General features: G+C 38.2%; 1 protein-coding gene across 4 annotated transcripts in view; it reads left to right on the top strand.

Moving 5' to 3' along the window:
- RAPH1 (Ras association (RalGDS/AF-6) and pleckstrin homology domains 1) overlaps positions 1-26,721 on the top strand; it is a 98,885-nt gene that overhangs the window by 51,941 nt on the left and 20,223 nt on the right. For 3 of the 4 annotated variants that reach the window (XM_067298766.1, XM_067298765.1, XM_067298764.1), the window contains exons 5-6: positions 24,713-24,790; positions 26,165-26,324. In XM_067298766.1, the coding sequence (XP_067154867.1) occupies positions 24,713-24,790; positions 26,165-26,324 (238 nt within the window). Of the gene's footprint in view, positions 1-14,224; positions 14,300-24,712; positions 24,791-26,164; positions 26,325-26,721 lie in introns of all 4 variants that reach the window. The other variant, XM_067298767.1, reaches the window with a different exon arrangement.

The raw sequence follows: 26,721 nt of genomic DNA, 5'->3' as shown, positions 1-26,721 counted from the left end.
AAGCAATAGGACAGGTACCTTATGGTCTTTTCCCTCTTACTCCTAACAGTCTACGCTGTGGGAGCCTCCTAGAGTGGAGGATGCCTTCACATCATGCTATATACTTGTTTGAACAGTGTTCATCCTTAAAACGATAGGTAGCTTGTCAGCATTTACGGTTTTAGTTGTGTAGAGTGGCATGCACTTTAAATCTTAGTTTCTGCATGTCAAATGCTTTACCTGAATGTAAACCTGAATGAGTGAAGAAGTAGCATGAGTAATGGAAGGGGAAGTGATGACTGTATGACTAACTTGTCCTATCCTCCCACCCATACTGTCTTTTTCCTCTTTCCTTCTGTTCCTCCACCACCAAGAAATTGTTTCCGTATTTTCAGTGAGCTGTGTCTAGGGCAATAGAAGAAGAAAATAGTGGGGACAGATGAGAGAACTGTGTCAGTCATGCTCATGTAGCTAGTTCTGTCTGATCGGTGAAAGGGTCTGTTCATGGACAGTCGTTGTTACTGTCCTGCATATACTCAATGAAGAGGTTGCAGATAAAACTGAAGTATGCCATCTGGTCTGGCACAATAGAGCATTCCCCCCAACGTGATAGTTCTTTATGCATGTAACCCAATTTACACAGCTGAGAGATTCTGACTTGTATGTGAGGATGGCACATAATTTAGCAGTCAGTAATGCTGCTTTCTTTTGTTTTGTTTTTCTGTTTGCTTGTTTTTTACTTATTCATTGTAGTTTTATACATGAGGTATAAGAGGTGAAAGTCATGACAGAGGGACTTGCCAGTACATTAAAAACTACAGATTCTTTGCCTCACTTGACAGAGAAAATGGCAGTGTAGAGTAAACTTTAACATTTCTTTCAGGAAAATAAGGGAGCCTAACTTAGTTTGTGTCCCACATCAGTCCTTGCTTCATTCTCTTATGGATGTTTTGTCACTAAAATAATGTTTGCTACATAGAGGTGTGAGATAAAAGCTTTTCTACCCATAACAGATTATTTCAGGTCATGTTTTATGTGTGATTTACGTATGTGGTAACATGAATGTAATACTGTATGAAAATGCAGTCAACTGTTTCTGTTTGCAGAGAAATCAACCCTTAATGTACACTGTCTTTGATAGGCAATAGCATCTTAAAATAGAGTTGGATTGCTGAACCTCACTTATTGTTTGTAGATGATTTAAAGAACAGTTGTGGTTTATTTTAGTTCTTGGAGAAGTAGGGCATTATTTGGGAGCTTAAGGTTTGAGTGGTTTTCCTTATGTTCCATGTTGTATGTAACCACAAGTAGATGCTAAGGAAGTCGGTCTGATTTGTGAGAGTAGTCACAGATATGCAACAAACAAGGCATGGAAGTTAGACTCTGAAATTTTAAATAAATCTTCTTTTCTTTCAGTTCTATTATGTCATTAGCTCTTTACATTTTTAAAAAAAGTGTGCTCTGGACTGCTTTTGGTTATCCTTTTCCTAAGCTGAAAATAGTCAATGGAAAGACTTGATTTGAAATTATTAGTCACATGGTGTTTTTTAGTAAGTCAGTAAAGGAAAATTGTGCACATCTGTCATCTTGAAATGTTACTCTGGCTTCCCGTTTTGTTGCCATAAGAAGTGTGAGCCATCCAGTTTTCAAATGCTCTTGAAATAAATGTAAAATGACTCTCTGCTTGCCAGGTTTTTGGAGGCTTTCAAAATATCCTCTGAGATAAACATACCAGTTTATGAAATTTAAACAGTGTTTATGTATTCCAGTGTTCAGATGTGCTTAGTTATTCATCTTGAAATTTATGCATGACAGTAAAGAAGTTTTCTTCATATGAGGCTCTAGAACCCAAAGATCACTAAATATGCTCTTCTCTATGTCCCTAAATTTAGCGTCTAAACTTTTTTTAAATTATTCTCATGAAATGTGCAAAGAAAAGGATGGGAAGGTTTTTTTTTCCTTCTTTCTTAAAGAGCTGTGGAATCCAAGTGAAGGCTGGAAATAGAAAGGAGGCATTCTCAAAGTTTAAATTGCTGTACGTGCATGGAATGGGTAGGTTATGAAAACTGCTGTATCTTAAGTTAAATGAAATGGAAATGAGAACCTAAGCATTATCTGTGTATTGCTAGACCTTGATTCTCTGATCGATATCTCCAACTTGTATCATAGCCATGAATTTAAAATTTGCCCTGCAAGTTTTTCCATATATGAAGTCTCTAATTTAAGTGTAGTGGGCAGCTGAGTTGCTTAAAACATGTAAAGATGTACTTATCTTTTGAGATTGCCTGTCAAATTTGCCTGATACTGATGAATAAGCTTGAAAGCTACTGGAAGGGACAGAAAAGGGGACAGTATGGTGCATGTGGTGTTTGTTGCAACTGGCTGGCAAAGCTGGTTATCCACACACAAATTACAGTTATGGTGTATCTTGTTACCATGAAGTATGAACACAACAAGCATTGTTTATGCCTACCTGTTGCTCTCGGGCTGTTCTGTGATGTTGGTGTCTTGAGGAATACCCACTGAATGACTCAAGCCTCAGCTACCTGAGACCCGCTGATCTACATTTAAAACTGCTTCTTCAGAAACTTTCCCAGTAGCCCCTTGCACGTGGCAGTAGTGAGGTGGCTGTGTCCAGCAATGTGGTACCTTATGTGTTAGAATTTGCCTGCGTGTGCCTGCCCTTTCTTCCTTCATGTTCTTCTGGAGCTGCCAGACACTTGATGGTTTCTAGTGCCCAGCTCCTCTGACTTTTCAAGATGAGGGCACGCAGCTCCGTCTTCATCAGCTTTCATTTCCCAATCATGATGGCTTCTCACCTGGTACGGGAAGAGAGGGTAAGCTGGTGGCAGTGGTAGTCTGCTGAGCCGGTACCCCCTTAAAATGGCTTTGCCTGTGTTCATGTGTGTAGGTCCGTGTGCTGCACTGATTACTAATGCTAGCAGCAGAACTATCTATCCATAAACTATCCTATCTAGAACTATCTATCTAATGACAGAAGCTGTCTGCAGTCCAGTGACCTTTCTGATCCTTTCAGCTTCCCCTCCTCCCCCTTTACATGCATTATGTAGAGAAATCACTCACAAACTTCCATCCATTGTAGGAGGCAGTTTGAATTGGATGCTAAATAACCAGATTTTTTAAATAAATCCCAATGCTTTCCTGCAGGTTTCATGGCACTGCAGAACGAGGCTTGTGTTTATGAATAGGATTTTATTTCATATTACATTTATGGAGAAAAAGTTATACCACTGATACAGACAAGCTAAGAAAATAGTTGATCAGAGGTTGGAATTCTTACTAGGCTCATCTGCAAGAGACAAAATGTCGCAGATTAATGATCAAAGAAATCTAGGCAACATACGTTTCAGAAGAAGCAATCTTGGACCAAGGCACTAGACTCGAGAAATGAAAATACTTGCGCTATGATGTTACCAAACTTTGTCAAAAGCGCCACAGAGAGTTAGGCTCTTTGGCTGCAGTTTCCAACAAAGATATCACTTTAAAAGTTGTGATTAATTAGTAATAGAGCCTTTAAAACAGTGACGTTCTTTGCAGATACGCCAGTCCACTTGAAACTGAGATAAATTCCTTCACTTTTTGCAATATCTTATTTGATTAAGGAAGAGAAATAGTACATCTGTACAAAATTAGCAACACATTACTTGTTTGTCCTTACTTCAGGTTGCCAAAAATCAAATTTGAAGCAGATGACAAAAATTAAGAACACAGCAGCAGTCAAAGCATTAAACTCTAGCAGGAGAAAGGAATTTATGCAGTTTTATCAGTTGTATGTACTGCTGAACTTACAGGATGAAAGCTAGAGTTTGCCAGGTTTGTAAAGGAGTTTTTAAAGGATTCCAAAAAAAAAAAAGACTGTGTTCTGTAGAAACAACTGAGAACTTGATCTGTTGTTTATTTTTGCCTTCTAGCTGTGTCAGTTTTGCACGTGCTGGTTAGTATTTAGCCTCTAATAGTGTACTAAGGTTTGTCTTTGAATACAAAGAAAAATCTTTTTAGTTAACCAAGTTTACAGCCTTGGTTACAGCTTCCTGTGTTGGACACTTACTAGTCTTATGTTTTTAAACATTCTTTTAGGTTTTAGACCAGCCACATCGGTGATTTGCTTTATGGATGCAGGTTTCTTTTCTTTTCTTTTCTTTTTTTCCCTCCATGTGGCCTATCTGTTCTTGGCACGAAAGGTGGAGTTTTGACTCTGTTAACTCTCCAGTTGTTTAAATCTGTTCTCTTCTCATAACTGAACTTTGGAGGTTTTGGTGTCTACAGTAACTTTTCAGGGCTGCTTCATAGTTTAGAAGTCAACAAACTATATATATAAAATATATATATATATATAATATATATATGCGTGTATATACATACAAAGATTTGTAAATATTATTAATACAATTACTACTTAGCATAAAATACAGTAGGTTCAGACAAAAGCAGTTCAAATTGCATGTACTTTTATTCCTTAAGTTTCTTAACTGCTTTGATGTCTTTGGGCTGTAGGTAGAGCCATCCATGGTGTGAAGTGTCTGGGATCCTTTCTGTAACTAATGCAATTCCTGAGCAATCAGTCTTAACTACAGTGTTTTTTTTTTGTTTTTTTTTTTTGGGGGGGGGGTTCCTTCCTTCTTTCCATCTTCCCCTTAATTAATGCACTTTTTGGATGGGTCGGATGACCATTTGCCATGAAATTATACTCCACCTTATTTATTTTTTTCCTGCTACCTCTGTTCTTTTGGGAAAATTCCACTGCTCAAAACCTCCCTGCAAACAAACTTCAGTTGGGATTTCATGTTTGGTTTAAGCTGACTTAGATCCATGCTGCTACTGAACTGGGCAGTCTTACCCTGTCTTGTGTTGGCACTAGTGTTTGTGCAGCTGCCTAGTGATACAGATTTGCCTGAAAAATAATCCTTCTTCTGAATTAGTTGGTCACTGATCCGATGGACCACACGGTCACAATCTCTGCTGTCTACAGAAGAGAGATTTGAGAGAGCACGTGGTTGGCGGGGAGGTCAGGTCTGCCTCTTTCTTATGGGCAGCTCAGTGTTAAGTTTCTTTAAACCAGCAATGAAACTGAGCTTTAGCTGAAATGTTCTCTAGCTTTTGCAAGCTTTTCTCACCTGCTGTGTCCCAAGGAGCTTGTATTTGGCAGGGAATCATCAAGACCTAACTGTCCGCTTTTTCTTTTGACCTGGGAAGTGCATGGATTAGTAAATAGTACATCTCATGCACATAGTGCAGCAATTTCATAGTTCAGAATGTCCACAGACGTGTTTCTTAAATTGCAGCAAATTTCAATAGATTTAGACTGTAATTTTTAGAACAGGCGTGAAGTTACAAGAATCCCTAGTAGTTAAGAAATACTTACTATAAATTAAACTTTTTTGAGTCTTGACTGTTTAAAAAATAAGTTGCAAAGTTGAACACTCAGAATTAGGAAATTCCAGAAATGAAGTTGCCTGCAGTGAAATGGAGTTGCATGGCTTCCAGGAGGAGGGTTGGCCACTTGGGAGCCCGGAGTAATAGCTCTGGATTCTCACTTCCAGTGTCTGGCTCCAATATGCTCTGCAACAGCCAGGCGTTGCAATTGCAAGGAGGCTGCTGTACTCTCCCAGCGCAGGCCCAAGCGTTCGCAAACTTGGCCGAAGTTTTGGACAAGGATGGTAAGCATGCGGCCCGGTTAAAGGGCTGAGCAGTGCCCTGTGAAAGGGTGTAGCCTAGAAATTTTTAATTGCGGTGCTCCAGACTTCAGTGAGACTATATGGACTACAATTTTAATTCTAAAGGCTCATGCTCAGACAAATTTGGGTTACTTCTCGTGGGACCAGCACAAAGCAAGTCTTTGAGCCTGCCCCTGCCAATAGTACGTTTCATGGTCAGACATGCAGAAGTATTAAAGCTTTTTAAAAATATGTACATATTAAATGAGACACACCTTCTTTTCCCCTCTTGGAAATGCTTAGTCTAACCTAAATGACTAGTCATCATCCTGTAGCAGGGAGCTGTCATGAAAAACTTCTGTCTCAGAGCTTATAGCTTGGCAAAAGTTTTATAAGCAACTGAAAACACATTTTATATGTGAAAGTATCAGGCAGCTCTAATATCTAAAGCTGCTGCTTCAGTTTCTAAGTATCTCTGTTCCTTTTCTAAGGTTTTCATAAGCATAAACTGTAACCCTTTTGCCTCTCTTCATTTGTCAAACCAAAACTGTATAATTTAGTTACCAAAATTAACATGCCTAAAATAAATTCTTTGCAAGCATTGTATGACAAGTTGGAAGTCTTGGGCATTCCACTTTTTAGTAGCATAGTGTTTGGATTTTGATCCCTGAATGACCTCGCACTAAGAAGCTTGTCCCTATTATGACTGAACATTTTGTTCTGAGCCACAGTTGTGTGTCAATTTTTTTTGTTTGCTGTTTTGTTCATTTTTTTTCCCCTTAGTGAAAATTATGGTAATACAGAAATGCTTTCTCTTTGGTTCTTTTCAAATAAATGACTGTGAAGGAGCTCAGATCTAAAATAGTGTGACCATCTGGAAGTGAAATAAATCTTTATTAGGTGCACATTTTTCATATAGATACTTGTGAATTGTCATGAGAGCATATTATGCTATTTACTGGTATGGAGAAACTGAGATGGGAAGTGTATGAGATTTTATAAAGTGATTGTATGTTACTCTGCAGAGTTTCTTCTGCTTGTAGCATTCAGAGAAATTAACTTTCAGTACTTGGCTTAGTGAGCAGGTGGTTGCACAAGGAGAACGTTCCCTGGGCTTGTTTTCTTACTGACTTGTTTCAAATAAGGTAGAAGGTGCCTTGTGTGAAACTACAGGCGTTTTCCTCCAGTGCTTTCATCTGAAGTTGTGGCTCTTTCCCCTCCTGTTGTGGTCTGGAATATATCTGCATCCTATATTCTTCTCCCTTCCAATAGAAGAAGAAAACTGAATCTCCTCTTGTCTTTAAGTCATTGATCACTTTTCCATAAGAAATTAGAACCAGGGACGCTGCAGCTTCCTAATGCAGCTGTATCCTTTGCTGTCACTGTCATCACCATTTCTCTCTTCCTCCTGCTGAGTGATAGTCAAGCCTTTTCTCCAACCCCCACCCTTTTCTTCTCTTCCCTTTTAGCAACCTTCCCTGCCATTTCCTACACTTTTACTGCATGTTTCTATAGAATGTTCTATCAATCAGTCCAAGCATCCCTTTGACTTTCCAGAAAAGGAAGCAGAAGGGACTCCTGTCAGGTACTGCGACATGTATATATGGCTTCTGTTTATGTCTGTAGTTGTATCAATTTCCCTGCAAAACAGAAGTCACGTTAGTGATTTGAGTTTAATCTATTGGGATCCCAGCAGTGCAATCAGGTAACTGTGCGTATCATTACAGGCAAGCTTTTCAGCCTTCTTTCAGTTGATTCTTGCCTGTTTTCTGATCGTTAGTTGGGAAAGGCTACTTAAACTGCAATTTTTTTTCTTAAGCATAATTGCTTTTGGTAGCCCATTTCAAAGGAGGGCAGAAAGTGGAGTTTCTTAATTAGATATTCGTCATTTTACATCATGTATTTTTATACATTACAAATGAACCCATAATCTCAAAGAATTTGCAAAGAAAAATTTCAGTTCCCCCTTCCCCTCCCCTTTACAAGGGGAGAGCAAACTGAGAGCAGAAAAAGCTATAGTTTGCAACAAAGTTACAAAAATATTTTTTAAATGATTTCTTTTGAAAATACTGAATTCTAAATCTTTAAGCCAGGGTCAACAAGTTTGAAGGACTGATGTAATCCAAAGCTATAGCAGTGAACCTTTAAACAAAACTTTGGAAGCGTATAGCTCTCTATCAGCCACCGCTGACTGTTTCTGTCTTGCTTTATTTTCTTTCTTAGGGACAGAGATAGACTTTTTAAACGGTTTTGTAGTGTTTCTTAACTGGCATATTAAACTGGAAATATGTGGCACAACAGTGCCACCAGCTGGTTTACTTAGATATGTCTGTTAATGTTAAATTGTTGAGTTTTGTAAGAAATGTGGCAAGATATTTATTCACACAAGTCCTCAGTGTCTTGTCATCATCTTGTATGTAGTGAAGTTTTGTTGTACACAGCTTGAATGAATAATGTCTTTCAAACTACAGACAATATCTAATTGGGAAGGAGGTTTTTCTATTTAACATATTTAAGACATTAGAACAGTAGGATAAGATACCCTAGAAGATTGTCAGGTAGTCTTTCATCTGTACTTCCCACACAGTTTTGTTCATTATTTGCAAAGTGACAATATAAAAAACATATATAGCACTTTCCATACTGTATTGTACTGTTTTTAAACTTTGTATACACATACTCTGAGCCTCTACTTTCAAATTGGGGGAACTGGATACCATTCCGGCTTTTAGGCATGAGATTGAATCTTCTGGATTTGTTTTACCTACTTCTGGACTGACTGATAATCAGGCATGTAGCAAGAAGCGTTTGATGTGATCATGATTAATGAGTTTTGGCAAAACTCTGTAGGTAAAACTCAGAAATGAAGCAATGAGACAATGCATAGCCTGCTCCCTGTGAACTGATGGCCTGATACAGTTGCAAGATGGATTATACAGCCTGCACCCTTCAGAAGCTAACTGGACAGCTCAGTTTATCACCTGTTTTAAAACGATCCTTACTTTTTAAAATCCACACATCAGTTACTTTCTAAAAAAATAATTCTAATATGCTAGATAATTTAATATTTTAATATGCTAAATAATTTCTGGGTTTTGTTTGTTTGTTTTGAAACTGGCTTCATCCTGGGGCCTCAGAACCTCAAGGGTTAAAAGAACCCACTGAACCTATTATAAAGGAAATGACAAGGATAATAGGGGAAAATATCTTGAGCTTTTGGCTGTGTAGAGGATTACTTGTTGCTCAGTGTGGTGCAACCATTTATATTCTGAAAATCTGAAATGTATATTCATTTTCCTGCTAATCCCATCTCTTTTATCGTGTCTAGCAAACATCCTTTATAGTTTTGTCTCTGCTTTTGGAAGAAGTCACAGTGGCAATAGTTTCTCTGGTGTGGAAAAGTAAAACTACATGTATTAAGAAAGAACTTGTTTTGTAGCTAAACGATATGTTCTCATGGAGGGGGGAACCCTTGCTAAATTGAGTAAAATGGTGCATCTTCTCCCTTGTTTAACTCTCAAATACTTCTGAACAGAGGGGAAGAAGTTACATGTGAAATTATTTCTCCATGCTTATGGAGTTGGTGACAAGGATGAATATGTTTCAGCAATCAAAAACATTCTGACATAATCACCGATTTTGTATTTCTGAAGAGTTTTGTGTGGCAATCTCTGAAAACACTGTGAAATGCAATATTCAACAGCTGGTCCATGAACTTCTCCTGGTATGAAGGCCTGAAGATAATGGATGTTGCATTCCTGGCTTCAAAGAAAGGATACAGGAAATCTTTGAAGTCCAAAAAGTAATTTGCAACAAGACTTCCATGTTTTTATAAACATCCAGGCTAGTTGTCTTTACTGAATGAACTACATGCGAAAAGTATTTGAAATGTCTCTCCTAACATCATCAAGGACTTCAAAATGTTATTGTTAATTTTATTCAGACCTATTTTTCTATGTTGTGGTTATCCATACCAGCTTAAGCTTGTTACAGAGACACTTGAGTGCTTATTTATATGCTTTTTTTATTGCTTGTGCTGTTATTTTGATCATCATATCTCATTTTTATTATAAGTATTTTCAGTTATCTTGGATTTTCATGCACAGCTGTCTTGTCATCTCTTGATAAAGGTATGAATTTTATTTTATAGAACTTCAGTGTTGTGATCAGCAAATATTTTCATCATAGTACTTCAAGTCTTTTTTAATACTTTTTTAATAGACAAACTTTTTCTGCTAAGAGGAGGCCTTATCATAGTTCCTCTACTTTTATTTTTATTTATTTATGTATTTATTTTTGCTACCTGAGTGGTGATGTTGTAAAATTATGAATTTCTTTTTTTTAACAGAGATTTTTTTTTTCTATATATAGTTTGAATAACTTCTCTGGGAAGCTTTTTCATTTGCATTGCTAGTCGGGCTTAAGAGTCATATTTTGTACAAGAATTTACAAGAGGTGTTCATGCAACTGACAGCTGGATTATATTCAGAAGGTTATCCCGTTCGCCAGAAATACAGCTTTCAAACCTCCTCCTGGAAATAAATGCTTATGGCTAGCTTGGGCCATGCACACGTGCACCGTTTTGCTCTGCACACTTGGTGAAGTGCTGGCCTAGAAATACGTGATCTTTCAAAGCATTTGGTAAATAAATTAGGCATAAAGTTTTTGACTCTGTGTTGCTCACATTATTTGAATAAGCCTCACTTTTGAGTAGTTGAGTGAAAGAAGCAACTAAATAGAATCTTCCAGCACTGTTACAGCGTGGCTCTTGTGTAACTCCATGCTTAGCATAAAGAACTGGGCGTTTTAGTCCCCTCTGAAATTTTTGTCAAATCTCGTTTGATAATTTCATGCTGCTTCAAACTACTTTGACTTGCCAACAGTGTGTTATCTGATTCTGTGACATTCTTAAAGAGAAAAGGTATTTAGACTGAAATGAAAATGCCAATTGTGAGAAATGATGGCGTACTATGGAGGCAGTCAGCTTACTTGCAAGGGGGTTAAGAAAAAACGAATGGAGTGGATGGGACGTATGCTTTTATGCCCTGCTGGCAAGCAGTGGTTTGGAATACTGTATTGGGGGAGGGACACTACTTTGTGTAATTATAATTGCTTTTATATCCTAAAGTAGTCTGGTAGATTTAGCTATTACTGACTTTTACATATTTCCATTCAAAACTGAAAATATTCTATGGTATTTTTCTTTCTATAGCTCAGCTGAGCATAGGGGCACATGAAGGTGTTGCAGTAAAATGTTCTCTAACAAAACTTTGGAGTTGCTATTTGTAATGCAGATTTTTACTAAACCTCTCCCTCTTCTAGAGTCCCAATGTGTGATTGCGTGTGGGTAGCATGACAGGCAGCAGGTACCGGCATGTCAGAGCAGAGCCTGCAGCATGGGGGCTGGGGATCTCATCTGGTGGGCCTCCAAGGGTTTGTAGTGTCAGAGCTTTGACTTGCATTGGAACTCCAGAAGCAGAGAGGAAGTGTGGGCCACCTAGATCCTCTGTCTGGTCCAGTATGGTTGCATCTTAAGGAAAAAAAAAAAAAACAAAAAAACCCAGAATATTGAACTTTCCCTGAACAATGGATTATTCCTGGAAGACAGTATTACAGTGGAATATCTGTTCACCTCAAAGCTTGATATTTGACCTGAAGTCTTCCTCTGAAATAGATTAAATGCTTTAGAATTTTGGTTCATGAAAGAGCAGCACATTGTTTTCCAAAATAGAACTTTTTTCATGAAGAAAAAGGAAAATCCTTAGTCTGATTATTGGATGCACCGATTTGGAGGGGGGGGGGGTGTTCTCCTCCCCCCCCCCCCCAATGTTTTATGCAGGTCAAATGTTTGAAAAAGGTAGTGTGGATGTAGTTGTTTAGTGAAGCTGTGATTCCTGAGAACTCGGGCTTTCCTGTTGCTTTACTACCTCTGTGCATCCTAACTTTTGGGTACCTACACTACTGCAAAGCTTGACAGTAATAAGGAGCCGTGCTCAAAAGGTGACAGGCAGAGAACCATTGCCGTTCTGTTTCGAGACATGTCTCTTCAGCTCAGACTAATATGGGTAGTTTGTCATCATTCTGTTACATCAGATTTTACTGGCCAATGTCTGTTCCAATGAAATACCATTGCTCTTGATTTCCAAAATAACTTTCCTTTGGATATCTGTTTTAATACTTTGCTTTGCTAATACTGGAGAACAGTGTTAGCAAAGTCCCTAGTAGTTATTATTTTGTAAACTGTATAGCATTCGCCTTTCTGGATAGAGTAGAAATTCCTTACTGGAAAAAAATTTGTGTAAGATGCAAGACTGACAGCCAAAATGACCAATGATGGGAAGGTTAAATGATCTGCCTTGAGCTGCTCTATCAGAGAAATACTTTCCAAATAATGGTATTTCCTTTAAGGAGATACTCAGTAACCCCTCTTCATCCTGCCACTATTGTTAACTGATAGGCGAAGGAGAGGAGGTTAAACCCTAAGGAAAAGACTAGGCATGTGCCTTGTAATAATCTTTTCAGCCCTGATGCTCCATCCCCCAAGAAAGAGTGATTCATCTTAATTGGAGTCCATGACGTCCAACAAGAGCTCTATCAAGGGGCTTTTTAAAACGAATTTCTTAGACCGGTCCATAGACTTTTATCTGTATTTTTGAATTTGGGATTGAGCCAACCAATTTATTTCACAAGTTCTGTAGTAATGTCTTATAATGAGACAATCTGAGACTTCGTTTGTGTGAAGTTAGAGGTGCTGGGTAAGAAAGGACGCTCTTCAGATGTAAAGATGCACCTTGTAGAAATCTTAAAGAGGATCAGTCTGACTCTTGCCCACAAATTAAGCAAAACTGTTATTCACCAACAATGTTAGCATCACTTCAGACTTTCTCAGGCTGAGTAAATGAGCTATTCTTTAAATGATAGCCTTGCTTAGGTATCGAGACTGCTGGAAGTGCTCTGTATGTAGAAATAGCAGAATGCATTAACTGATCTGTCCCAAATGCTTATGATTATATATGTCAGGAAGCCCATTCTGAGACTTATGAAAAATTTAGTGTAAAATATGTACGAGGCTTTTTAATCATTACCAGGTCTTGTGTCACAAAGCACTTATGTATGTGTATTTCAGGTGTGAAAAATTTGCATGTCACTAGGTAGCACTGCTGTGCTTCTAAAACATCAGATGTAGATATAGATAGATATTACTTTGCTGGCAGAAAAAATTTCATTTGGTCTGTAGCATAAACTGAGTCCATATTAGTGGCTAAGGAGCAGCTGGAGCTGGGCTGGAGCCTAGGTTTAACTTGAGACACTCTGTAGAGTCTTTACTGAGCTGTAACTTGAAGTGTGCCAGGGCATATGGCAGTCGCATCAAAGAAACTCCCTGTGCAGGAACTGTATGCACCAAGCTATTTGATATTGGCTTGCATGAAGTTGTGGTCTTTGCAGCACTTTCTCAGGAGACTATTGCTTATTGCGGCTCTGCAGAGGAGACAGAGATTCTGTTCTGTGCTTGGCTTCTAATTATTAAACAAGAGTGTAGCAGGCTGCTCAGTTGTTATGCCTTGTGCTGTATGGTGTAAAGCCAGTAAACACAGAAATAATGGCTGAGACAGGTTTAGCCACACGGGACAAATTTTGCAGTACAGTGATGATACACAGGGGACGTACTCCATGTTCTTGTGAAGTACCACAGTATTAGTCTAATTTCCTTACCAGACATGTGATCATGCAGTTCTGCAAACTCCTGGGGGCTGATGGTTTTGTTGTTCTTCTGTAGCAGGTGGTACAGATGGCAATCACACTAACTCTGTCATTAATTCATTTTTGTCTTTTGTGAAATCTTCCCTACTGTTTACTATCCATTTTGATTTCCTTTTTTAAATGGGTCAAAATGCATTTACTGTTAATTTTTCTTCTCGGAGAAATTTGGTAATTTGATCCCAACTTCTTGGCTTATGTAATTGGGACTCTCTAAGAGAAAAGAGACATGTCCTTTTTTAAAAAAAAAAAAACTTTCAATTCTAATTCAGGTTTAGTTAATAATTATTATGGTAACATCTTTAAGTATGGAAGCAGCAGCCAATGTAGATAGCATGAAAGCACTTCTCTGCTTCTATGATGACCAGTTTTTAGTGGCTTTATGTTTGCACAGCAGAAGCAGAATGCTCAGTTTTAAAAGGTTGCCAGACATGGAGAGGATTTTGAAAAGTGTCTTAAATGCATGTTTTCTTACTTTTATAAATCTAAGTATATTTGAAAATACATTGTCTCTTGCAGAAAAGACACCCATAGCAGGTAAGCAAAACTCTTCTTAATTCTATTGTGTGACCTTTATACAGGTGAAGAATAAACTCCATTCCTCTATTAACACAACCGCTTTTATAGTAGTGTGTTAGGCTTGCAGTGGGTCTGAGATGACTATTTGGGAATGTTCATGTTTGTATGGGTGGGCAAGAATGAGGACTGAGGGTTTTTCCTTAAACTCTGCTTATCTTCTGTAATCGATACACTATAAAATTGCTACACTGACTTCTTTTGACTTATGTTCTTTCTCTTTCTTTCTGCACAAGCACTCCTATTTGGACAGGGAAACCTCCCTCCTTCTGAGAAACATTGCAGGAAAGCCTTCTCATTTGCTGACCAAGGTGATGCTTCTTCTTTCCACCTGCATGTGACTATTTCCATGTAGAAAGAATGCTTTTAGTCTGTGTGCTAGCCTCCTCCCACCCGTGCCCTTTCTGGGAACTTTTGCATTTACTTACATGATTTTTCTTGTCCAACAAAACAAGGTCTTTTAAAGGCTGTATTTCGTTGTTTGTTTCTGCAAATCCATTAAAGTTTTCAAGGTCTTAGCGAATACTTAATAGACATGTCAGCAGGTAAAATGCCTTGGCTAAAAAGGAAGTTTACTGAGCTAGAAGTTCTGTTCCTATTCTCATTCACTAATAAAAAAACAAATTTCTGGAAAACATGTAGATGCATTCAGTACTGTTAGAAGGCAGAAGTATCCTTAAAATAACTTCACTTGCTGTATGAAGATAAACTGTAACAAGTAATGGGATTTTTTTCTGTTTTGAGTTCTGTCTTGATGTAATGTGAGGAGAATATCCTAGGAAGACAGTGGTCTAATGAGCCAGGTATGGACAAATGCTCATTATAAATTCATTTTCCTTACAGGAAAGAGGTCACTTATGTCCTAAGAGGCCATCAATTGACATTCACTTTCCCTGGTTCAGTTTGTTGAGCATTGCAATTTCTGTATGTATTCCCCTTTGAAATGAGAGTACGAGAGAAGGAGTAAGCTATAAAATCTTCTAGGCAAGGACATGCTGGGATGAAGACGAATGTGCAGCTTCATGTTGTTGAGAAAACTTTGAATGTAGCTGAAGTACCAGATATGTCTGATGCTACCTACCTACTGCAAACCATTCCTTGTATTATTTTTCTGAAAGAGACTCCATAGAGGAGAAACTTCAGGCAAGCCTGAGGTTACCAATGTACATTTGTCACCATCTTAAAACAATGCAGAGAGTATTTGCTGGACATAAGTAGTTTGTATTTTTTGCTTAAAGGTTAAAACCACTATTTTTTTCTTAAATATCTTAACATTCTTTTTAAAGTGCTCAGCATGCATCTTCTTGAAAAAAATTATTTCAGACCTTCTTCTAGAGGGGGATTAACAAAAGCCAAAAAAAAAAAGTATTTTTCTGCTCTTGTGACTGTTTTATTTTAAATTTAAATCCACGCACCTTCTCCTCCAAAATAACCCCCCCAGAATAACAAAGCAAATAGGCACCAAAACAGCAAAACTTGCTTGGATGCCCATGGATTAACAGGTGCTGTGGTGTAAACATAAACCATGACTTTTCATCTCCATGTGTCTTCATATGCTCCCTTCTGGTTATTTATGTACTGAATGATCTCGTTATTTATATACTGGATGAATGTTTGTTACCATAGAAACTTCAATAAAAATACATAAAATGTTAAATCCATTGAGTCAGATGATCATGAACTACCTCAAATCCTCAAATCGGTGGTTCTAATAGATTTCTGTAGTTAAATTTTTGGATATATAAATCTTTGTCTTGAAACTCTACTAAGCATTAGAGTTAGAGAATATCTTTATTTAGGGGGGCAGGCATTGACTCTTAACCTTGTTTTCATTCCAAATTAGCATTTTAAAAGTCCCAGTAGAGGACTCGTTTGTGGCTCAAAATGTTGAAGAACACAGATTTCAAGAACAGAAAAATTAGTTTGGCTTGTTAGACTTGAAAGTGCTTTAACTTTGAGTCAGGTGCTCATGATTAGCTTGCTGATATCCAGAGGCCTGTGTTTGTTTGACATCAGCTTAAGCTTATGACTACCTCAGTACAGCTGTGCCCTCTCCTCTTGACTCCCAAGCACACAGTCCTGGTGTGGATACTGGTTCTCATCTCACTGCCAGCAGAGAGAAATTTCTTTAGTAAAAAGATGAATGTAGAGTCCAATTTGTTGCTGGCTTAGGTTCTTTCAGCTTGCTCTAGCATTAGATGAGCCCCAGTATGAGAGAAGCAGAAGGATTCATGTACCTGAGGGAAAGAAATGGAGCTTTTCCTTGCAATGGTAGATAAGTGTGAGATGAGCTTAATTGTATGATCCATGTTGCAGCTTCGCCCTGGTGTCTCTGGTGTGTCAGCTAGCTGTTTTCTTATTTCTTATTGTCTTATTGCTTCTCGTATTCTTCCCCTTCCTTCATCTGTGTACCTCTTATGTTCAGTTTGTGGACAGTTTGGGGGAATGATAATATCAGTTCTTTGTCTGCTGGTAACATAGCTCCTTGTACACATCCCAGTCCTGTACCAGGATCCTTTAGTGTTACAGCCATACACACAGTTCCTGCCAAAGTATAGGGCAGATCTCATCAAAGAAAACTATTTTTATTGTGGTGGTCTCTTCATTTTTAAATGCAATTCCATGTGTTGCTGTTCACACAGCATTCCAACCCTTTTTTGAAAGACAGAAGTGAAAACATTATAGTAAATCTAAGTTACTGAATATTGAGAATAAAGCAATGTAAATTTAATGTCAAATCTGCAAGATAGTTTTTAGCATTCATCTTAAAACTTAATTCTAACCCTGTAGGGAAAACAAAGCTTTCACTTTTGACATTTGTAATCTTAGTCTTTTATGGCTGTGAAATACAGAACACCTGAAAAATTTTGAGACAGTATTCAGGGCTGGGATATCTCCCAGTTTAGAACATGAAAATAGAAATGTAACATGCTGGATTTTAAAGTCATCAGTTCTTCCACCATTTTGATGCATGTGGAGCTGGAACTACATGCAGGAAGCCAGATGATGGTGATTTAATGATGTAATGCTGCAGATGTGAATGTCAGCATCTGGAGAAAAGATAAGGATTAATGTTATGACTTCTCTTCCCAGTATCTGGTACTTCATTTTTCTGTTCTTGTTGGCCTGAAAGGCAAATATGTTGCATATGAATGTTGGTTCTCCTGGTTTGCTGACCTTGGTTATTCCACAATGCAATCCCTCCAGACCTTAGAATAAGTCAGCTGTGAGATTGGCTTCATGCATCCTGGATGAATCTGACTCAGATGTGCTCATTTGTGAATGACCATCTGTTTGAGAGTTGTGGTTTTGTGTGGGGGTGTGGTGTTTTGTTTTGTTTTAAGGAAGTATAAAAATACAGCAATTGATGGCTAATCTGCAAAAGATGTAAACACAGGCCAAAAAATTCCAGCCTCCTAGATCCACTTCTGAGGAAGTTGAGGTAGCCACATTTGGAAACTATTTAAAAAAAAAAAAAAAAAGGCTGTTAGCAGCAGGTTTTTGTGCAATTTAATACACAAACACTGAAAATGACTAATACAAAGTTTTTAATCAACAGCCTACTTTGTACTAATCCACTGTGACTATTGTCATGTTCCTGTGCAGTTTTAATATCATCTTTGTTCTGGAATGATTTATAGGAAGCTACTGTGGAAATGTTAGATGAACAGCCTATAGGCTCAAATCTGTTTGTCCTACCCCACCTCTGCCCTGTTCCTAGTCTAGTCAATTCAGCTTTTCGTCCATAGTTAAAACTCCTTGCCAGGCAGTCCCCTTGCCTCATCATGTTGTTGTCTTCTTCCCTCCCCTTTCAAATTCCCTAACTGTGGCTTCTATGTCCTGCTCTTCCCTTCTGGGTTCTTTTTCCCCCTTTTCCTCCTTTCTTCACAGAATGGTTGAGGTTGGAAGGGACCTCTGGAGATCATCTAGTCCAACCCCCCTGCTCAAGCAGGGTTACCTAGAGCACCTTGCACAGGATCGCGTCCAGGCGGGTTTTGAATATCTCCAGAGAAGGAGACTCCACAACCTCTCTGGGCAACCTGTTCCAGTGCTCTGTCACCCTCACAGTGAAGAAGTTTTTCCTCATGTTCAGATGGAACTATCTGTGTTTCAGTTTGTGCCCGTTGCCTTGCGTCCTGTCGCTGGGCACCACTGAAAAGAGTCTGGTCCCATCCTCTCGACACCCTCCCTTCAGATACTTGTACACGTTGATAAGATCTCCTCTCAGCCTTCTCTTCTCTAGGCTAAACAGGCCCAGCTCTCAGTCTTTCCTCATAAGAGAGATGCTCCAATCCCCTAATCATCTTTGTAGCCCTTCGCTGGACTTGCTCCAGTAGTGCCACGTCCCTCTTGTACTGGGGAGCCCAGAACTGGACGCAGTACTCCAGATGTGGCCTCACCAGGGCTGAGTAGAGGGGGAGGATCACCTCCCTCGACCTGCTGGCAACACTCTTCCTGATGCACCCCAGCATACCATTGGCCTTCTTGGCCGCAAGGGCACATTGCTGCCTCATGCTTAACTTGGTGTCCACCAGCACCTTCTTCTGGCTTCAGCTCTAGCACCTTCTCCCTTGTACCTATTTGAATTGGGTAACCTCGAGGAGAAGCCTAGCCTAGAGCTGTTACCTCAAGGAAGGTCCTATGTGGAGGCAAGGAAGATGTCTAGTGCAGATGGATGCTTCAAGGAATGAATAGCCAGAAATGCAATCCTGTGCAAATGCATTTTTTTTTCTCCTTTGTCATGACTAGCTTTGTCAATTCTAGTTTGGACAGACTTTCAAGGGGGCAGGGGAAGGCATGTTCCTGCCATGTAAGGTTCTACTCTGCTGTACATTAAAGCATGGCTTCAAAATTGAGAATAACAGGCTTTCCAAAGATCCAGATTTCTTGACATGGACAAAATTACCTTTGCCTTGCCTCACCCTTTGAGGTATATCCTCTTATGCTCAAGTTCAGTTTGAGACAGACAACTGGCATGGCAGTTTTCTGCCCAACTAGTTTTAATGAGATTACAAGCAAATAAAGCTCTGGTCTTGTTCAAGTTGCATAGTAGATCTATTTAATAAGAAATAGCACTAACAAGTTTCTGTGGAAAATCTCTTTGCACCACTTTTCTAGCAGTAACACTTTGCTAAATAATACACATTTTTTTTTCTAGTATGATTTGAGTTATGTGGGGACAGCATAAAAACTTAAGTATTGAATAATTTTGGTCAAGCACAAAGAAAGCTCTAGGAGAGATTCATAGATGCCATTCTTCATTTGGAGTTCATAAGCAACTACCATCTATCTCCTGGCTTTCCTGGGGAGTAACACCTACTTTGCCCTAATAGACTGCAGGGGTAAAGATCCCCTCTGCAGGAGCTCTTGGCAATGGATACTGTGACTTTGAGATTTGTTTAAAATATGACTGCTGCTTTCCAATCTCCCTTCAGAAGCCATCTTCTGTGTTGGAGTTGGGCTTCTAATAGTAAAAAGCTTGTGAATGTGGAACAGAGATGTTGAACAAAGGAAAAAGAGGCAAATATGGTGTTCATGGTAACTCTTAGGAGAGACTAAGAAACCGGTTTTCCATGCTTGATGACTAATTGGGTGTGTGAGTAGGCTGTCTCTGTTTCATTTCCAGCAATATGAAAATCACAACCTCCAATTCATGCATCCTTGTTTGCTTGTATGTTATATCCCTGTCCTCAGTGCAGCATAGTGTGATCATTACATTATAAATCTTTCAAGTGAGCTGTTGTCTCTGACACAAACCCCAAAACAGTACTACCTGCTGCTTCACATATATCTCCACGTTCAGTAGGAAGCCTGGGAAATGCCATAATACAAGTATGGTGGCAGTAAGTCAGAGATATGAGGGAGGTATGGAAAACACTCTGTTGAGGATGGACTGCCACCAGGGGAACGGCTGCTGGAGCCTTTCACTTTGGGAGAGCTTTAGAAGACAGGAATATCTCGTTTCCTGCTTCCCTCAGATATAGGCTACTCTTAGTTATTTTAAGAAGAAATGCAATGAAATAAATGTTTGAGAATAGTCATGAACTACTTATGCAAACACAAGCTCACTGTTTATAAATGGACTGTGCCACCATTGCCAGCTACTGACTCAATGACAACACAAATATGTTTTTCAGGGTAAAGGTTACACATTCTAGTTAGTTTATCAAGATATACAGAACAAGTGTTTTTAAAATTCACTCAGAGTGGAGAAAAAAACAATTTGGACCATTTCTGCAGTCATATAACGTTTTCCTTCCAGTGCTGATCACATACACAGTTGTTCCAATGTTCTTTTTAGTTAAAAAACAACCCAAAAAACCACACACGCACACCCTCTGCACAACTGATTTATGACTGTAGATTGAACAAACTGCCATGTACCAGACAACTGTTCTGACTGACAAAAAAATAAAAATTGGGCTAATAAATGTCTTGAAATTTTGGAGAATATGCAGAAACTGAGATGTTCATAGTGTTATTTTAGGCAAAAGGAGCTTTTATTTCAATAAAAATCCTGGGAGAGGAGAATCCTTGCAAAACAGATGATTGCATTTCTGCCTGAGGCTAGACTGTAACTAGCAAAATAAACATTGGATGCCTGCTTCTAGTCCTTTACAGGTCAATGTTACCTGCATTCAGAGAAAGACTTCACAGAGAAAATTTTGCAAATATTAAACACAAAACATCTTGTTCTTCCTGTATGCATCTTATGATCTCTGTATCCTACCCTGTTAACTTCAGTGAAATGTAACTTTTGTTACTTGCGTCTTATCATTTTATTGCTGGATTTCCTAAATCCTGTAACCTTTCTTTAGTGATGTTTTCCTTTTTTCCATTTTGCCTGTGTTCCTTCTGGCAAGTAAAGGGGATCAATTACTAACACTTTGAACAATGTACAGTGAAACATTTAAGAAAAAAAGAAAATCCAAACTAGAAATTAAAAGCATAAAGTCCTTTGAGCAAGACCAGCTCCATCATAGCACTCATCTTGCATGTTTAATGTTAAAACACAACCGGAGTATCTTTAACTGCCTATTTAACAGGAAACTGGGACAGGAGACTGTGATTGTCGTTATACATTTTTTTTCCAATATTACAGGATAGTGTAAATTTACTGAAAACTAAGTTTTGGTTTAAAATACAAAGAATAAGTCATTAATTGAAGACGATCGCATTGCAGGACTATACTTTTTTAGTTCACAATATAATAGGATATCTTGGACGAATGAGATCTCACTGTAGTTATGTCACCAAGCATTCCTTCAGACATGTATCATGTTTTCCATAACCAAACATAACCTCAGCAAGGGTCAAAAGCCTGTGAGGGCTCAGATCCTTAAAATGCAAGTAGAATGCTCTCCTAAAAGTAATCCCATTAAAGTGAGGATTTTGTGCTGTAATTTTACAGTGATATACGCAGTTACTAGAAGAGAGTATCCCTCTCCAGTCAGAGGTGGAGATGGACGTTTCGTGTTTTTGCACAGCATGCGTATGTATTTATCTCCTTTGTGCTTCTACGTAGCACTTATGTGAACACAAAGGCAGTCCTGCCAGGGAGCTGATTCTGCTGAAAAGTAATCTTTCTGCTGCATGAATTTTGTACCAGGCCAGCTCCCCGAGTTGCCCGTGTGGCCACAGCAGCACCACGAGTGACGCAGCCGGAAAGCAGGAACGCTGCACAAGGAGGCAGGCACCACAGCCCTACCGGGCTTCACCTTGCCTTACGCCACCCAGGAAACTACGGCCTCGGCAGGCAGCCACCATTTGTGCACATGTTTACAGCCCTTTGGGAACTCGGCTAACGTCGCTTAAGTTGTAAAAGGATTTACTAGTGCAGGGGAAATAAATAGCTGGGCTAAACATGGTTGGACTGTAAATGTTTGTGTCCTGCTGGTGTTAGTTTGCGGTGCTGAATGGTTCAGAGCTGCAGGCGGGTATTTGTGTCCCAGTCTCCTTTCTCCCCGGGCAGCGAAGAGCGCTGCTGGCTGAGGAGTGCAAACCGCCCGTGCCTCCTCACGTGGCGTTAGTGCCTTTGCTCCGCGGGCAAGCTCTGCTTGTGTCCGAGCACCACCCCAGCGGCCGTTCTGCTGGCGGCATGTGCGCTACTGGGAGAGAAATAGAGTAAATTCTTGCAAGCTTTGAAGACTTCTGTAGTTACTCTAGTTACTTTATTAAGTAATGAAGATACTTACTTTTTTATCCTGCCCTAATGAAATGGCATTTGTCACATCAGCAATGATGCAGCAATGGCCTGAGAACTAACTGTAAAGCAAAACTTGAATAACTCAAAATCCCTAACTACTACTTGCTTTCAGAAATTCTAATTTTTTACTTCCTTTTCCTCTGTGTATTTCCAGTAAATAGATTAAAATTTCTTTTTATCATTTGTTGCTGGTTAAAATCAGTTCTTATTTTTAGAATATTGTAATTCTGTTTTTTGTTTAAATTTGGACTGAATTTTTTAAAATGCAGTGAAGTATAAATATAGGAAATTCTGATCTGTGGACCTACATTAAAATTGAGTGGCAAATGAAAAGTAATTGCCAGGTAGTAGAACAGTAAATCCTTGAAATCTTTTTTTTTATATTAAAAAAAAGCTTTTTAGGGAATGATAATCTATTATGGACTTTGAGAGCATCAGAGATATGTTAGCTGTGTGACACAAGTGTATAAAAAGGCCCCAGCTGCTTCCCTGTCGCTTGCCCTCTGCAATTGCTGCATGGAGCTGTGTGCTGCGGCTGGGAAGTGCTCCTGCTGGGCTTTGCTGGAGTCAGGCGCTTTGCACAGGTACGCAGTGAAATGGTGTGGAAAATTGGGCTGCTTGACTTTGGTGAAGAGCAAAACCAAATGTACTCTCAACCTTTGTGCATCAGTAAAGGTTTATGATTGAGTTCATGCACAACTTCTTAAACCACAAATTACAGTTTCTCAAAATGAGTGTTAATATAAAAAAGATCTTTTGCTTCTGCTGATTTCAGAAGACGCAGGCACGTAGCATCATTTTTAGAACCTTGCAACTATTTAAAATCTTGGGTTTGGATAATAATTTATTTTGGAGGATGAAAATGGTTAATACTGAGAGAGAGGAAGACTATTTTAGAATTCAAAGTCTATTTTACATTTAAATGATCGCAGATATCATGGTGCTATTTGGTTTTTAACAGAATGCTAATCTGATTTAACCTTTCTAAGTTACTTGACACCATCTTTACGATGAATGAAAAGAGTCTTAGTTCCCTGCAGACTAATAAAAAACTATGTTCCTAGGTAATTGAGTTCTCAGATAATGTTTCAAGCCCCATTATTTCTGCTCCCATCAGTTTACTGATTCCTTTTGTTGGAAAGGATTAGGTTTCTCCCAAGGCAATCTATTGTCCTGTTTAGCTCATGTTGTTTCCAGTGCATAGTATGGCCATGAGCATGAGGGGGCAAAAGCTGTTAAGAAAGAATAAGATAAATGGCATAGGAAATACCCTTTTACAGCTGATGGGAATAGTAGCCACTGCACTCAGAAGTGAAAAACTTAAACTCTACAGATTTGAAGACAGCTGAATCCTTATTATTGTATGAAAGGCCACCGTCTAAATACATGGTAAGGAAACCACGGATTACATTCATTTAAGGAAGCAATGCACAGCTAAATGTTTATGGGATGCTGACTGTTATGGAGAAGGACTGTACTACTTTTGATCTGTGAAAAACCTTCATTTTTCTTTGTTAAGGTGGTTGAATAATTTGAGGGGGTGTTTTTTCCTTTTTATATACTTATTTATTGTTCTAGAAATTTTTAAATGATTATGATGTCTTAGATACTTGCCATCATGAAAATCCATATTTCAAGAACTGCAAAATTTGAAACCTGCCTATGGAGATCTTGAAAATAGGGGTTCCTTGTTTATCTTCTCATTTCAAGTTTAATTTCAATGAAAATATCAATGACTTCCAGATATTAAAAGCAAGTATTTGATAGTGTTACAATATAGAGGTTTCTTTAGGATCAGCAGATCTGTATTTTAATGCATTTCTGGTTGTAACAAGAAGAGATTACAAACAGACAAGCATCAAAGATAAGAATGTCTGTTTGCTTTATGTGTCTTCAAGTACTTTTAAAGTGAGGAGAAACACATCCTGGGTTTAGTAAAGAGGATGGAAGTGTTCAATCTCCTTAGCTATTGCAAAATAATTTAATAGATTAAAAGCTTCCAAACCAGCTGGGGTAGTGTGAAATCCTATTTATAGGATTTTTTTTCCAATTCTTTCTGTGTGCTGTTAAATTCTGTTATTTCTCGGTCTGCTATTTATGTTGATCAACCAAAAATCTATTGGGTGTGCTTAACTGCACACTTTCATGGAATGTGGTATTAGCCAAGACTATGACTGTAAATATGTGATGTGTTAAAATATTTGGTAAAAATGCACCAGGCTACTAGAATACGGAATAACAGAGCAACATTGAGTGTTTTGATGCAAAATATATGCCTTCAGTATGTTCTTTTTGTTATAACAGCAGTTGCATGTTTAAATGACAGACGTGTAGAGTAACACTTTCTGTCTTAAAAACAATAGTTCTCATTGTCACTAACAAACTGTTGTGGGTTTTTATTGGTGGGTAAATTAGCCTTTCTGTTCATGTTTTAGAGCATGGTAGCTTCAAAATTAAATACTCTAAAACCAACATGAAGTTTGTGTAACTGGAATTCTATGTGTTGTGTCTCCCCCAGGAGGAACAGGCTGCTAAACTCAAAGCTGAGAAGATTAGGGTTGCGTTAGAGAAGATTAAAGAGGCACAAGTGAAAAAAGTAAGCTATTTATATTATTTTATGAGATCTTACATACTTATTGACATGGAAAATGCACACAAAATTCTACTCATTTTTGTCTATTACCCTAAAGTTGTCCTAATAATAGAAAAAGGGCTTCTTTTTACACTTCATTTTTCTGTAGAGGAGCACTGTTTCTTTAATGTTCTGATTTTCAGTGATAATGTACTTTCTAATCTAGACTGGACCTAAACAAGAAATCCTAGCATATTGAATAACCTTATGTTTTTCTTAAAGAATGGTTTATTTTGCAACCAGCTGCACATTTAGAAGACTTCCACCCACGCCTGACTTGAAAATCCAGCCTCCTGAGATTGTCTTTGTCTATTAAGCAGTCTCAAATTTAAAATTTAGATCTGTTTTCTTTACAGACCCTTTCTCACTATGCCTAACAGGATTTTTCTATGGTAGACTGAAAACTAGCATTCCAGATTACAGACAGAGGTTACCAGATGTAGAAAGTCTAATGACAATACTTCATGCAATATCAAACAGTAAAAGCATTACTTCCAAATTAGACTTTCTACTTTAATTGTAAAGCTTTTCAGTAACTTAGAATGTCTTATACATTTAGCATTTATAAATCAAAAGCTGCAAAACATCCTGACTGGAGGATGGGATTTAACAAGTCAACTAGTGTGTTATAATGAGTGTATTTTAACTTTGCCAGCTGAGTGATGTGTAAAAAGGAAGCAAATGGCATAATGAGTGGCAAGAAGAATCTATAGTCTTTTCAGTTTTGCGATTAGTTGAGAAAATGGTTGCATTTTTTTCTTTCTGCACAGTGACCTTATTAGTGGCTGAAAATTCAGTGTGTTTTACAGGCAGGTTTGTTTTGCAGTAATTCTCCATACTACCCAATAACAGAAGATTTAAAATAGGTATAGTCTTTATATAATCAGTATTTTTAGAAAATGCAAAGGAAGCAGGCAGAAAGCTTGACTTGCAAATTTGAAAAAAATCTGATTATATCTAAGTTTATGCAGAACTCTTGCACTGCCACCTAGATGTATGAGAAAGATTGGCACAGAGATACTTTATTCATCATAACAGGACAGTTAGGCAGGAATGATTTTCTCCTCCTTAACACAAAGTTAGAGCACATAGCCATTGCATTATGAAGACTTTTTTTTATACCCTCTTACACAGAAAGAAAACAGTGTCTTTGGTAACTGTCCAGGAGGCAACCATCATTTATGGCTCTTTACATTTGGAGGGGGAATTTTGATTGATCTTAATATTTCATGTTATTTTAACAGAATTTGAAGAAAAAAAATCTGTTTTTACTTAAAATGTAGTTTACGTGCAGGAAGTTAATCTCTCTTGTTTCTCTCTTACTTTTCTGCCCATTAGTTGGTGATCAGAGTCCACATGTCTGATGACAGCTCAAAAACAATGATGGTGGATGAGAGGCAGACAGTGAGACAAGTACTAGACAATTTGATGGACAAATCACATTGTGGTTACAGTTTAGACTGGTCATTGGTAGAAACCATCTCTGAATTGCAAATGGGTAAGTAATAATTATAAACATTTATGATTATTATCTATTGATGTAATAATTGTCCATATTTGTGTCTTCAGAATGATTTAAATATTAATTTTCGTAATGTTCATCATCCCATGCTAGGAATGCTGTTTTGTCATTGTGACTTTGCTAGTCAATGTTCAGACTTCAGTTCTTCAGCCACAGCTTATAGAACTTTACTACACACTGCTTCAAAATTACCTGAGAATATTTTCTTCTTTCATATTAAAAACATGCCTGAATTGTAAGGTGTTGTATAGGAATTTTAGTAATGTCCAGTCACTGAGCCTATTGGTCTTGATGTGTCACGATGCACAAGAAAGAGGTAAGGAATAAAAAAGTTACCGTGCATCTCCCTGTTTCTAAATAGTATTTTGTACTG

This window comes from Apteryx mantelli, chromosome 6 (assembly GCF_036417845.1).
Source record: "Apteryx mantelli isolate bAptMan1 chromosome 6, bAptMan1.hap1, whole genome shotgun sequence".
Classification (NCBI taxonomy): Eukaryota; Metazoa; Chordata; class Aves; order Apterygiformes; family Apterygidae; genus Apteryx; species Apteryx mantelli.
This window is presented reverse-complemented; position numbering and strand designations above follow the sequence as displayed.